This window comes from Poromitra crassiceps (genome assembly GCF_964638095.1).
Source record: "Poromitra crassiceps genome assembly, chromosome: 1".
NCBI classification, from domain to species: domain Eukaryota; kingdom Metazoa; phylum Chordata; class Actinopteri; order Beryciformes; family Melamphaidae; genus Poromitra; species Poromitra crassiceps.
In genome coordinates, this window is record NC_139623.1 from 72379708 (window position 1) to 72395289 (window position 15582).

At 44.3% G+C, this 15582-nt stretch overlaps 1 protein-coding gene across 1 annotated transcript in view; it reads left to right on the plus strand.

The window, feature by feature from the left end:
* LOC310784704 (apoptosis-inducing factor 3-like) overlaps nt 1-15582 on the plus strand; it is a gene marked incomplete at both ends in the record, with an annotated part of 50162 nt that overhangs the window by 21323 nt on the left and 13257 nt on the right. Inside the window, 4 exons of the mRNA XM_083645731.1 lie at nt 3299-3411; nt 3547-3633; nt 5678-5769; nt 6761-6891. Coding sequence (XP_083501857.1) covers nt 3299-3411; nt 3547-3633; nt 5678-5769; nt 6761-6891 — 423 coding nt within the window. The remainder of the gene's footprint in view (nt 1-3298; nt 3412-3546; nt 3634-5677; nt 5770-6760; nt 6892-15582) is intronic.

Genomic DNA, 15582 nt, shown 5'->3' on the forward strand with positions numbered 1-15582 from the left:
TGTGGCAGAACACACGTGACATGCTCAATGCCAATAGAGACAACAGATAAGCTGTCTGTGGCAAAATGACAAAAATGTGCTTTACTTTTGTCATTCATCGAATAAATCAATCAAAAGTGTACCTTGTGTGAAGTCCTTGGATTTTAAAGTGTGCTATATAAATTTAATTTATTATTATTATTATTAGTGTGGGTTAACTTCAGTCGAAAAAGGTGATTTATTTTAATTTTTATGAGGGACAATGCACATTAATAAACATTCCTGTAAATGCGCCAGTGTTAGCCAGATGGCACAATTTCAACTGCTGTCCCTTGGAACTGTTAGAATTGCCAGTGCCTCACTCACACCCTAACATACATGTCTTTGATGGTGGGAGGAAACCGGAGCACCTGGAGGAAACCCACACAAACACGGGGAGAACATGCAAACTCCACATAGAAAGGACCTGGGACAGACCGGGGTTCAAACCCGCGGACAGCTTGTACAATTGGGGGCAAAAGCCGTGTCCCCATTTGGTAAAAAAGCAGTGGTTTAGGTTGGGGTTAAATTAAGGTTATGGCTAGGGTTAGGTTTAGGCAAGTAGTGGTTATGGTTAGGGTAAGTCTCCAGGGAATGCACGTTTACTTTATGTAAATACCCCAAAAGTTACTTAAGCAAGACTGCGTGAGTTTGTGTGTTTTCACCGTCATGTGATAGATGGCTCTCTTACTCACCTTGTGAAATAGTACAGCACGTCTAAAGGTGTACAGGGTCGACCACGATTGTCTTAACAAAACCAGGAAGCAGAAAAAAACAACAATCTCCCATCAGAAAAGGTCCATAGCACAGCTCCATGGCACGGCCCAAACGCTGGTCCAGCAGCTTTTATCGATACGGGATTGGACTCCATTACAGCGGGGGGGCAGCCTGTCACTCAAACGTGAAGGATTTTGTTTTCATCACGCACCACGCAACCTGCACGTCCACAAGTCACTTGTCCTCAGGAATTAGTAATCCAGTTCCTAAACTCTTGACGCCATGTAAATTTCAGCCAGTAGATTGCTCCTGACATACAGTAGCCTACACAACCAGTCGTCCCCCCGCGCAAGATGAACGCACGACGCGGGCTTCCCTCTTTCAATAGCGGGGCGAATCTTTGCCCTCATTCACACAGGATGCCGAACATAAGCAGAACTGAAGCTTGAAGCAGGCACAAACTGAACGTACGCCTTGTTGTTCACACAAGACGCCTTCTCTTTTCCTCTCAGCGCCTACTCTCGCGCCTTGAACCCGCCCACAACCCCCATTGACTTCATGCCTCACGGCTTCACGGCTTCAGCGTCACGCTTGGAAATTCGGCGTCAGGCCTGAGTGATCGCTTCAGCACGGCGTCAGCGTGGCTTCAGCACGGCGTCAGCGTGGCACGCGCGCGGGTGGTGTGAACGGCTTCTCATGTTAACAAGGACGCCGAAATGAAACTTGTGGGTTCAGCGTAGGTACAGCTTCGGCTGAGCGTTGCTTCGGCATCCTGTGTGAACGAGGGCTTTCTCACACCGGTGCTACGGTAAAAGCTGTGCCCACGGGCGAGTTTGACCAGAAGGGGAAACAAAATCATTATGGGGTTCATAGTTGAGTGTAACACCGCCAGTATCCACCATCAAAGGCATTTATTCGGGTCAGGAGCCATGAAGATTACTTAATTTACAAAAATGCCATTTCCTCCGCTTTCTGGTCAGAGACTGCTGTTTTTGGTGAAAACGACCTACATTCAGGTGTCGATAACTAAAGAACGGATGAAGGTAGAATCAAACTTTTTTTTTCATATGAAAGTCGAGGCTCTCTTCTTTCTTTTGGGATATTCAGTCTTTACATAGTCATAGAAGAAAATATTCTGTGGGTCTTGGAATATTAATGAAAATGATCAAAAACCCTGGCGGTGGCTCGTGACCTTTTTTGAAAAACTGGCGGAGAATGAGTGCATGAGCAATGAGAAATGAGCAAATGGTTTTCTCAACAAATTGTTATTTCTGTTTGTTTTACCCTGCTTGGAGTAGCACATGGGTGGGGTTTGCCACATCAAGACCATTAAGATAGATAGTCTCTGGTAAGTTGTCAATTAAAGAAAGGTGTATCAAATTGACTTCCAAATACTTTCTCAACTTTAAACCAACCTGGCAAGTCCCTCCCACCCATCTGGCATGTCGATGTATTTTCAGATAGAAGCTGCCCCAGGTTTGGTGTGAACAACTGCATGTTAATTTTCCTATCGATGCCTAACTCCTTAATGCAGGCATGTCCAAAGTCCGGCACGGGGGGCCAATTGCGGCCCGCGGAACGGTTTTAAGCGGGCCCTCGTATTGTCTCCCAAAATATGTAAGGGATAATGGATAGTGAGCCGGTGATTACTGGCGAAATAATGACCGACAGGTGATATTGAGCCCGACGCGCAGCGGAGGGCTTAATCATTCACCTGAAGGTCATTATTTCCAGTAATCACAGGCTCACTATCCATTATCCCGCTTAGAACACGGCCTACAACTAAATAATTCAATAATCTGACAAAAATAATTATTCAAATAGATTTTTTAATAGCGTTTTCAACGACAAAGCGGTTTCATTCATAATTGGCACACAAGACACCACAGCTGCAACTGGTTGGCCTAATTAGTAGTGTCTTGCTGACAAAAAGCTCTTATCAACTGATTAATCCAGGTGTGGCAGAGCAGCGGTCGGTTGTCGAGAAATAATGACCGGTGAATCTTGTTGATTGACCAATCAGAATCGAGTATTCAAGAAAGCCGTGTTCTAAACTATTATATGTGGCCCTCCACACAGTATTGGTTAATCAAGCAAGTTCAATAAGCATTTTTTCCATTCACCTAACGATGACAGCACTACCATACAGTTTGTAGACAAACACCAAGTGGAACTAAAGTTTTCAGACAATAAACAAAAATCTTAAGAGTACAATTGTATTGTATGTTATTTCTTTATTTTTACAACCTGATGCGAGAAGCAGCTGGTCACCTGATATTTTCACATGATCTAATCTGGCCCCCACTCAAAAAAAGTGTGGACACCCCTGCCTTAACCCATTGATACCTGATGCAGCATTTGTGTGTGTATCCCTTTAAGACCGTGTGATGCGGTTCGCGGTCTTAAAGGGATACACACACAAATGAGGGATATACACGCAAATGCTGCATCAGGTATCAATGGGTTAATGTGTGTGAGTGTGTTCATGTGAGTCCAGTCTCTGGGACATCATGCACCATGCAGTGTGTGTGTGTGATGCTATGTTCTCTCCCTGTAAGCGCAGGGGCTGCCTCATTGATTTGTGCAGAGACTCTGCGACAGGAGAACTACGGAGGCAGGATCATCATGGTCTCCAGGGACGACCTTTTGCCCTACGACAAAACTCGACTCAGTAAGGTGCTGTAACAGTAGCAGAGCAAAATGACATGACATGAGCTTCACTTGGCTCAGTTTTTAGCCCTTGTTCAAGAAGAGCACAATGCCATGGATTCATGATTATTTGGTAACTGCTGTTATGAATCTTTAATGCAGGTCATGAATGTGGAGAGCAACACTCTCCTGCTGAGGAGGATGGACTTCTACCAACAGTACGACATTGAGGTGTGGCTCAGGAAAGAAGTAAGTGCCTCTTCCCCTCTCCCACCAACCTACAATATTGAATCAAACATTGGCATTTGACATGTCTGAAAACCAGGGATATGTCGATGTAAATTTGAAACAAACCATCGGCCACCATCATCACTTGATGAAGGTCTGCCGACCGAAACGTCTGTTCATTCAATAAAAATATATATTCTCCAGAGAAGGCGAGACAGTGTGCGGGACTTTCTGTTCTACTGCGCTGTATCTTCCTCCGACCGCACCTGTCACACACTTGGGTGTGCAGAGACTTTATTCACTACGTTTTGGAGAAACAAACCATCGGCAAAAATACATTTCTAAAATGTGACATTTTATGTCTGTAATCTCAATGTAAATTTTTAACAAAATGGCAGTTAATTTGAAAACCTCACTACCTTTCCAACATTATAAATGCAAATAAAACAACTTTGGCTATGTGTAGGCAAGTGCAACAACTTTTGTAGATGACCTTATGTAGCCTGCATTGTGTTGACAGCTCTGGCAACAGGCCATGTTAAGGGCTTGCCCACGGGTGGAGATGGGATTCCGTCCCACAATCTCCCGCTTGCAGAGGGCACAAGCTAACCCGCAACCCCAAGAGAGCTAAGCTAAGTTAACGGGCCTTTACACTGGGGAGTGAGTTTATTCACCTTTGTTCACACAGGACGCCTAATGTAAGCATAGCTCAAGCTTGAGGCAGGCTCAAGCTGAGCTGACGCCGCCTAACCGTTCACACAAGAAGCCTTCTCTTTTCCTCTCAGCGCCTCCTCGGCGCACCTTGAACTCCGCCCACGACTCCCACATTGACTTTATGCCTGGCAGCTTCAAGCTTCACGTGTCACGCTAGGAAAATAGGACTGAATCCTGAACGATCGCGGTGCGTGGCTTCGGTGTGGCACGCGCGCGGGTGGTGCGAACGGCCTCGCCTGTTAACAAGGACGCCTAAATGAAAGTTGTGGGTTCAGCGTAGGTTGAGCTTAGGTTGAGCATTGCTTCGGCTTATGGCGTGAACGACCACTTACTCTCTACCACTCTGGACTCATGAGGACTGAGTTCCCTTGGTTACACTCACCTCCCTAAACTTTGGTAACGTCAATATGTTTATTTGACTTTTCTTTTCCGTAGCTCTTACGGTGTGTTATGGTGTATTCAAGGTGTGTTCAAGGTCAACAATAAACACTCGTGCGCGCTTCCAGAAAAGGTGTTGCTTCTGCAGTACGTTACTTAGTGCTTTTCTTCTTAAGAAATTGATTTTCTCTTATGAAATTAACACCAGTGATTGTCCGACTGGAACGTATTGACCGACCAACTGACCAGAAATTGTCAGCCCTATTCACCATATGTTCAGACCTTACAGTGGGCCAAATTCTTCCGGGTCCTTTTAACACTTCCAGCGGTCACGGCGCAAAATAAGAGAGTTGTTTTTGGAGCGGACAGTGAAGGGGGTAAAATAAAGAACGTAGCCTACTACTTTGAGCAAGCAGAGTATCCACTGTTAGCCAGGTCAGATAACGTTATCGTGGACAATGACGAGCACTTTCTTGTAAAACATACCTGGACTCCAACAAAGAAAGCTTCAGATAGTTTTCTCTCCTCCGAGCGCAGCTCGAGCCACTAACGTCAATAAGACCCGCAGACGTTAACGTAATTCCCTGGAATGCGAGACTTAACGAGCCAGTTACATGGCGTTGCATTCTTAGACATTGCCGTTTGCTTTTATTTGGTATGTTACATACAATTGGCTAAATTATTAGTTAATTCAGAGTTAGATGATATTGGAGCAGCCAGCCATTTTATTTAATTTTATTTATAGCCGGAAGTTTTGATACGGCCACACAACCGGGTCAAATGGGCGTGGCTACATAAGGTGAATACTGGCCGTGCAAAGTTAATTTTCCTCAGGACAACAAAATATCACACCTTGTCTTGGGATTTAGCTACTGCTTCATCAGAAGTGGACAGATGATTGAGTTTATGCTTGTGTCTTAATGGCCACGTTGTGATGCTGATTGGTTTCTGACCGTCTCTTCTGTGACGAAAGGCGCTGTCACTCGACACAGACAAGAAGACTGTCACATTTGATGACGGCACAGTCGAGAGCTATGACCAGCTGCTCATCTCAACTGGCTGCAGGTACGCACGCACGTATGCACGTGTGCGCGCACACACGCACGCGCACGCACACGCATGCACGCACGCGCACACACGCATGCACAAGTGTTGTTCTTGATACCAACAATGTTAACCACAATACTTTTATTCTATCCACCTTATGTCTAGCTGCCATGATGCCTGATGGGTGCTTCTTCCGCTTCCGGTGCAATTTGTACACTGTTTTAACTTGACAAAAAAAACGTCTATGAGGATTTTACAGCAGAGCCATTCTGCTTTACAGCCGTGTCGTTCGGGTGCTGGGATAACGTAATGCATTGTGGGTAGTCGGCTACTGTGGCTAATGCTAACGGCTAGCGTAATAGTTACTTTACATGGCAGTAAAACGCCACTGAATGACCAACTTGATTTAACTTTTAACCATTTCGAGTAACACTGTTTCCATACGGACCCGCAGCGTTCGGTAGTTGTTTATAACGTGACTATATTTATAACTTTTATAACGGACTCCAGCTTCCGGTTTATAATTCGGGACTGCAGCCGAGTATAACAAAGGAAATGGCAAGCTGCAACAATGAGTCACGCGAAACCGGACCTTGTTCCCACAATTATTTTTTACAGTGGGGCATTCAAAAATAAGGTGGATAAACATCTGAAAAAGTCTTTATGAAGATGGTTACATATTAAAATGTTTTTTTTAAGATATCCTATCTAGTGGTAATGTGATGCCGTCAAGCAGCATTGGGCCTCTCAGTGATGTGACTACATTAACCTTGTGTCAGTCAGGGAGTTATGCTGAGTTGGGAAGTCGTGTACACATCGTGATCGGAGCTTTCAGAAAACGTCCACTTACCAAGTCGTGAATACCACATGAGGGGTGCGTTCATGTCGTAAGCACGGTAAACACAACCACATTGGAAGGCATGCAGCAATATAGACTATAGTCAATATTGGAGTGTGACTACACTGGACATTGCATTGCTTATTAACAGAGTCATGGCCTGTCGTTTAGAGCGAAGAGTCTGGAACTGTCCGGCATGGAGCTGGAGAACGTCATGCTGCTGGAGACACCGGAGGATGCCCGCAAAATCCATGCTGCCTGCATGGGGAGCTGCCTCGTCGTCGTGGGAACCTCTTTTGTTGGTACTATGTTTGCAAGAAATATCATAATGGATATGTCTTTATGTTTGTCAGGGTTTTTATAGGAAACCTTATTAGAATTAGGACAAAACGTTGTGTTAATTTGAGGTGTAATTATGCAATATGTGTTTACATTGTTTATATTTCGCTCTGATTATAGCAATATGTTGAATTCAGCTATTTTACCAGTGAAATTAGCTAGCTGTGTATGGATTTTAGCTGCGGCCAGCCTGGCCAAGTAGCTCTATAAGTCACTCTGTTGGTTGGTCCTGTTGGTCGTTCCACAAAAAGTTCACCACGCTTTAGCGGGCAGTTTTTGACCTAGGAGGCTGAAATTTGGCATGGAGGTCATGTGTGTGTGTGTGTGTGTGTGTGTGTGTGTGTGTGTGTGTGTTCATGCCAACTGGGTAAAAGGGGGTGGTGGGGGCGATTTCACAATGAGTGGATGACGTCACACTCTGACATCGCATACCTGGTCGCAGCTGGCGAATTCACGCTTGTTTGTATTCAGAGTTAAAAACAGCGTGAACGCAACTATGTCGGCGTACAGCAACCATTTTAGGGCATACATGGATGACATGACGACTATGACGTCAACCGCTCCATGTACTAGCAGATTGTTGGATAAGTTAAATAGTAATCTACAGTGGGCTAGAATGAAAGCGAAGCCAAGTAAGTCCAGGAGTATTTCAATCATTAAAGGGAGGGTAGTAGGTAAGAAGTTTGTTATAAATGATGAGGTGGTGCCTACAGTGTTAGAGAAACCAGTCAAGAGTTTGGGAAGATGGTATGATGCAAGTCTCAGTGATAAGGGACAGTTTGAGGAGGTGAGGCAGGAAATGATTCAAGGTATTTCAAGTATAGACAAGTCAGGGCTCCCAGGAAAGTTAAAGTTGTGGTGTTTGCAGTTTGGATTGTTGCCTCGGTTGATGTGGCCACTGACAGTGTATGAGGTTCCCCTTTCAAAGGTAGAAAAGCTAGAAAGGATGATTAACTCATTCATTAGAAAATGGCTCGGAGTCCCACGCTGCCTAAGCAGTGTAGCCTTATATGGGAAAGGCATATTGGAATTGCCATTATCTAGCCTGACAGAGGAGTTCAAGTGTGCTAAGGTTAGACTGGAAATTACTCTGACTCAGTCAAAGGAAGCTATTAAGCTAGGTATGCTGAAATGGCAGCAGAGGCAGAGCAGCGAGGTTGGAGGGCTCGAGTGCGGCCTGTAGAGGTGGGCTGCCGTGGTTTTGTGGCAAAGTCCGTTATTGCCTTACTAACTGAGTTGGGCATTCGGGGACGGAGCCTGAAACTTGCGGTTAGCAACATGTCTCAGACAGCAGAACGAGCAAGTGAATGGCTGTGGATAAGGAGGAAACATGCTAGCTGGGGAGCTCGCTAAGGTCAGATTGATTGTTTGTTGTTGGTCATGATTAACGGTCCGCATCAACAGGGCTGAATCATTGACAGTGGTGGTGTAGTTAGGGATTGTTTGTTGTTGGTCATGATTGATGGTCCGCATCAACAGGGCTGAATCATTGACAGTGGTGGTGTAGTCAGGAATGTCATACCGAACCGACCTGGATAGCTAGGCTTAGATGGTGAGGTAATATGCAGTTGTGCGGTGGTGGCATGGAGGGGGGTGTTTCCAGGACGCTGGATGTGGTTGACCACCACATTCTGCTCAATGCCCTCTCAAAGGTAGGTTTTGGTCAAAATGTGGTTGCTTGGTTTAGGAGCTATCTTCTTGAACGTACACAGTGTGTCAGGTTTGGTGATATAATTTCTGATCCAATTACTTTAGAAAAGGGGGTCCCTCAGGGTTCGATTCTGGGACCGCTTCTTTTTCTTTTGTATATAAATAATATCTGCGATCATCTGTCTAACCACTCCCTGTATCACATATATGCAGATGACACCGTTCTATATTCCTGTGCTCCTTCTCTTGATGCTGCTGTTGCAACTCTACAGTCTGATTTTGACTCTCTGCAGCATGCTCTCCTTAAATCTAAACTGTTGTTGAACGGAAGTAAAACTAAGGGTTTAGTATTTGCTCCAATTAAGTCTTCGGTTGTTGCTTCTCCTTCTATTTCCACCCTTGAAGGTACCCCCATTGAGTTTATTGAGACTAGGGCTGCACGATATATCGTTTACACATCGACATTGCGATGTGCGCATGCGCGATAGTCACATCGCAGGACGTGCGATGTCAAAAGCAAATTAACTCGTCATGTTGCTTGATAAACTCTCACTTTAGGGGTAGCCTACTGAGTGAAATGCAGGCTCTCTCAAAGGAGAGAGACGCCCCGCTACTGTACTCACTCATTTAATGCTTAGCTTCAACACAACAAACATGCACAGAGAGCAAAATTGAATTGTTTTTGCTTATGTTGCGTTGCTGACAGTAGCCTGTCTGTAAACGATGTGATTGCGAGGCGGACTTGTCCACAGCTTGCAGCGCACTAGTATACAGCAGGCTGGCTGCTGTAACTCAACATGTCCGTGGAGTGGAGATATTTACTCTTGAAACACCAAAAAGCAAGACCGCAACTTATGACACGAAGGCTAAAGTGATTACTGAGAAGTTGTCCGTGTATCACCGCAGCTCTCTCTCCCCCTCAGTCTGATGATGCATCAGATGATAGCAGTAACGTTACGGTAGAGGTAATCATACATAGCGACTCATTTACACAAAACATGTCGGTGAAAATAAAAAGACAATAGACATAGCTGGGCAATTAAATATATATTTATTACTTTTCACGAATGAATTGTTTGTCACCGGTCGGCTGCATGTGAATCCTCGTCTCTGTACTGCCCTGCGTGCGCTCAAAAACCGGAACTCCCCAAATGCGGAGCGTACCACTTGGTAGTTTCTGGAGGGGGGTCAGACCAAGTGTGTGAAGTAACCATGTGTGAAGTGGCAGCGGTGTTTCATTGTTGATTTATTGAAACGTTAGAAGAACAAAAGAAGTTGAAAGCAGTGATTATAATCAATTAAATCTAATGTTTTTCTGCAAATAGCATCATTGGGAGGTAGATTCTGGCACTCAATATTAGGGGTGGGCAATATATCAAATTTATATCCATATTGTATTGTGATTTGAGACTATATGGTCTTAGATGTTGGATGGTAATATGGTGATACAGCATACATGTTGTCTTTCCCTGGTTTTAAAGGCTGCATTACACTAAGTGAAGTATAGGCTAGTGACATTTTAAAGTAGAATGTCATAACTCACTTTTTCATGTATGTAAGTCATGGAAATCCATTGGTCAAAATGTGTATGCACCCTGATAGATGACGCTCTGAGGCCTACCAGTAGGTCACAGCCCAGTGGTTGAGAAACATTAAAATACCTAATTTCCCCTCCAAAATCAGATGGACTCCTCTACAAAATCATCCCAATCATTCTAGAAATATTATTTTCTTTCAAATAGAGCTAATCTGGTGAAAATCTGTATTTTTTCATATCGCAATATATATCGCATGGGCGGGGAATATCGCAATGTCAGTTTTTTCCAATATCGTGCAGCCCTAATTGAGACCTATAAGTATCTCGGCATCTGGCTGGACAAGAACCTGGATTTTAAACACCATATCGATGTCCTAGTCAAGAAACTCAAATTCACAATTGGTTTCTTTTACAGAGTAAAAGCGTGTTTTTCTCCCTCCTCCCGCCAACAGCTGGTTACGGCCTTATTTCTGTCACAGCTGGACTATGGTGACATAGTTTATAGATTTGCTTGTCCCACTGCCCTGGCTAAGCTTGACCCTCTCTACCATGCTGCTCTGAGATTTATTACTAACTCAGCATACAGGACGCACCACTGCACGCTCTACTCTTTGGTTGCTTGGTCCTCACTTGCTACACGCAGGTTGCAACACTGGTACATCTTTATTTATAAGGCTATTCTTGGCAAGCTTCCACCCTACATCTGCTCTAAGTTCGTACTGATTCAGAGTTCTGTGAATCTCAGATCCAGCGCTTGGGTGCGCTTTAGAGTGCCACCCGCGCGGACTGATGCAAGCAGGAGATCTCTTTTTTTACTTTGGCCCTTGGTCTTGGAATGACCTTCAAACCCGCCTTAAACTTGCCTCTCTGGTCTCTTTATATAGTTTCAAACAAAAACTAGCTGAGGTCCTTGCCACCTGCTGTTCCTGCTTTGAGGTGTAGCACTCTTCTTCTTGACTTTTTACTAGCTGTTCTCTCATGTTGATGAGGCATGCTTTTGATTGTACTGTTTTATTGCATTGGTCTTTTAGATCATTTCTATTTGTCTTAAATTTTCTCCATTTTGAGTTGATGGTGGTCAAATGACAGAAATTTTTGTATATGTATTTGTACTTGTGTATTTTGTATGACGTGAAACGTGCTTTTGCCTTCTTGGCCAGATCACCCTTGAAAAAGAGACCTCGGTCTCAATGGGTTTTTATTTTCTGGTTAAATAAAGGTTTGATTGATTGATTGACACCGTTAAGCCTTCTTGAGGTGTCGTGGGCCTAACTTAACGAAACGTCGGTGAAGGAAGGTGCCCACTTGAAAACCCCAATGACATGCTTCATACTGCTGTTGGCTAGGGTAGGTAACTGGTGATTTGTGTCTTGTTTATTAGTTTGTTAGCCTGTTAGCTTGTTTTATTCTGGATTGGGCTTCTAAATGTGTTTTTCCTCTGATTTTGGCACAAGGGATAGTAACATCTTGTCCTGTGTATTAATTAATCCTCCTCCATCAGAGTATTGGCTATCATTCCTCAGTCTAAGCGTCGCCAGTTCTTGTGTCTCATAGCCATATCGAGTGTGCTCTGAAACGCCTTCAGTCCTCACACGAAAATGTTGTAATTATTCCTGCAATACTGTTTCACTCCTCACGCGTCAGTCATCACTCAATATGGCGTCACTCGTCAGTCCTCGTTCCAAACTCCGTCAGTTATCATAGCTGATACGAAACCTCTGTCAGTCATCAGTGCTCGTTCCTCAGTTATCATAGCGCATAAAACTGTTGCTCCTGTTTTGTTTTTGTTCTTCCGTGTTTGACGGGGCAACGACGCCTCCGTGAATTTCACTTCCGGTTTAGTGATTTTGCCTTCTGTGATTATCTGTCTTAACCTCTGACAAAAAGTATTAATTAATACACAGGACAAGATGTTACTATCCCTTGTGCCAAAATCCGAGGAAAAACACATTTAGAAGCCCAATCCAGAATAAAACAAGCTAACAGGCTAACAAACTAATAAACAAGACACAAATCACCAGTTACCTACCCTAGCCAACAGCAGTATGAAGCATGTCATTGGGGTTTTCAAGTGGGCACCTTCCTTCACCGACGTTTCGTTAAGTTAGGCCCACGACACCTCAACAAGGCTTAACGGTGTAATCCAGCGTCCTGGAAACACCCCCCTCCATGCTACCACCGCACAACTGCATATTACCTCACCATCTAAGCCTAGTTATCCAGGTCGGTTCGGTATGACATTCTTAACTACACCACTACTGTCAATGATTCAGCCCTGTTGATGCGGACATCAATCATGACCAACAACAAACAATCAATCTTACCTTAGCGAGCTCCCTAGCTAGCATGTTTCCTCCTTAGCCACAGCCATTCACTTGCTCATTCTGCTGCCTGAGACATGTTGCTAACCGCAAGCTTCAGGCTCCATCCCCGAATGCCCAACTCAGTTAGTAGGGCAATAGCGGACTTTGCCACAAAACCACGGCAGCCCACCTCTACAGGCCGCACTCGAGCCCTCCAACCTCGCTGCTCTGCCTCTGCTGCCATTTCAGCATACCTAGCTTTCTTGCGCTCATAAGCCTCCTCAACGCGATCTTCCCAGGGGAGCTGTGAGTTCGATAAAATAAACTATCTTCTCTACCTTAGACCACAGTAACAAGTCTGGACGTAGCCGGGTGCTAACTATATATGCTGGGATGACTACAGTAGCTGTTCATTCAAGTCAACCCTCATTTCCCAGGCTCCACCTACACTTAGCTGCCCTATCTTGTGCCTGACCTTAATTGGTCTAATCTTTTTTCCCTCACGTACACATTTGATCTGTCTAGTCTCTTTGCTAGCAAGAGAATTTACTTCTAGCCGCTTTTCCTCAACTGCAGCTGCCAAACATTTCAACACCTGGTTGTGACGCCAGGTGTATCGCCCCTGGGAGAGACTGACCTTACACCCTGACAGTATATGCCTCAGTGTACATACACTAGAACACAATGACTAGAACTAGAACAACACCATCCTCGCCCAAACACTGATTTAGGTTCTGGGGAGATGGCAGCACATCATAAGTAGCCCCTATAATAAATTTAATTATGCTGGCCTCCATGCTCCACAACTCTCTCCACTTCAACGTTCTCTTCTCGACACTCTCCCAGTTCACCCACTGTCCTTGCTTTGCCTGCGACACTGCCTTAGTACATCTTACTGCCTCCTCTTGCCTATGTACTTCTTCATCTACCATCTTCCTCTTTTCTATTACTGATGCCTTGTTCCACACAGGTTTCCCTATGCACAACTCTAAGCCTCCACGCCCGTGCTGCACCTGGCCTATGATATCCCTGTGTTTAAGAGCTGACTGTGCTTGCTGTACCGCCTCCTTTGGGTTCCACTTCCTCCCTGTTTTAACTGTGGGCGCTACACTCCTAACCACTGGATCCTTTGACTGAGTCAGAGTAATTTCCAGTCTAACCTTAGCACACTTGAACTCCTCTGTCAGGCTAGATAATGGAAATTCCAATATGCCTTTCCCATATAAGGCTCCACTGCTTAGGCAGCGTGGGACTCCGAGCCATTTTCTAATGAATGAGTTAATCATCCTTTCTAGCTTTTCGACCTTTGAAAGGGGAACCTCATACACTGTCATTGGCCACATCAACCGAGGCAACAATCCAAACTGCAAACCCCACAACTTTAACTTTCCTGGGAGCCCTGACTTGTCTATACTTGAAATACCTTGAATCATGTCCTGCCTCACCTCCTCAAACTGTCCCTTATCACTAAGACTTGCATCATACCATGTTCCCAAACTCTTGGACTGGTTTCTCTAACACTGTAGGCACCACCTCATCATTTATAACAAATGTCTTACCTACTACCCTCCCTTTAATGATTGAAATACTCCTGGACTTAGTTGGCTTCACTTTCATTCTAGCCCACTGCAGATTACTATTTAACTTATCCAACAATCTGCTAGTACATGGAGCGGTTGACGTCATAGTCGTCATATCATCCATGTATGCCCTAATTGAAGGGAGCCGCAGCCCTCCCTGCAGCCTTTCTCCACCCACTACCCATTTTGAAGCCCTAATAATGATCTCCATTGCCATGGTAAAAGCTAATGGGGAAATTGTACACCCTGCCATAATGCCTATCTCCAGCTGCTGCCAAGCTGTAGTGTACTCTGTTGTGGTAAAGCAGAGTTGAATATCTAAGAAGTAGGCTTTAACTAAGCTCTTTATACAATTTATTTTATTTTATTTATTGATTTATTGATTTTTGCACTGTAAAGACAATATATGCCAAGTGTATTTCACCTGGAGGGGAAATTAATAAAATACAATACATATCAGTGCTTGGAGAGGTAAGAAACCCTGGAAGGGCTCATCGAGAACCTCACCATGTAAAAAAAAAATATATATATATTTCTAAAAAAAGAAAAAAAATTAATTATAACCAAGGAGATAGTACAAATAATAATACATAGATAGATAGATAGATAGATAGATAGATAGATAGATAGATAGATAGATAGATACTAATATTGAGCAATACATCAGAAGAAGTAAATTACAATGGCAAAATATTTTTTTTTTTGCACAATTCCGTTGAGCACAGAGGTTCTTTTAGTTACCTTTTGTAGACGGGTAGGGAGGGTGAGTGACATCACTACTACCAGGCACTCTAAAGAAATCAAAAGCCTCCCATAACAGACTGACCCGAAAGCATTAGCCCAGGTTTTGTATGAGCTATGATAACTGAGGAATGAGGACTGATGACTGACAGAGGTTTTGTATGAGCTATGATAACTGAGGAATGAGGACTGTAGAAAAGGCTCCGTAATGCCCCACCGTGGATCGTGGGCGATCATGGTGATGATGTCAGAGTTCACCTTGTGAGGTCATCGGTGATGTCAGAGTTTCCCCTGTGAGGTCATCGGTGATGTCAGACGGTCTAGGCTGTCTCCAGACTGTGTGATGTCAGACGTGACTTTGGCGGGTCATCAATGATGTCATACCTCCCGGGACGTTGTGACATCACCAATGATGCCATACCTCGAATGTGGGAGGTATAAAAGTGATGTTCTACTATCTATTTCTCTCTCTGCAATCTGCTAGCTACTCTAGTATGTTGCTTGCTCTATACTTCTGACTGATATCTCAAATAAACGCCTGAAAGACATCTCTGTGGTTCTAACCGAACACTCCTCGCGAGCTCTTACCTAAGACCTGAGGACTGATGACTGACAGAGGTTTTGTATGAGCTATGATAACTGAGGAAGGAGGACTGATGACTGACAGAGGTTTTGTATGAGCTATGATAACTGATGGAGTTTGGAACGAGGACTGACGAGTGACGCCGTATTGAGTGATGACTGACGCGTGAGGAGTGAAACAGTATCGTGTGAGGACTGAAGGCGTTTCAGAGCACACCCGATGCGGTTTAGTATGAGACACAAAAACTGACAACGCTTAGA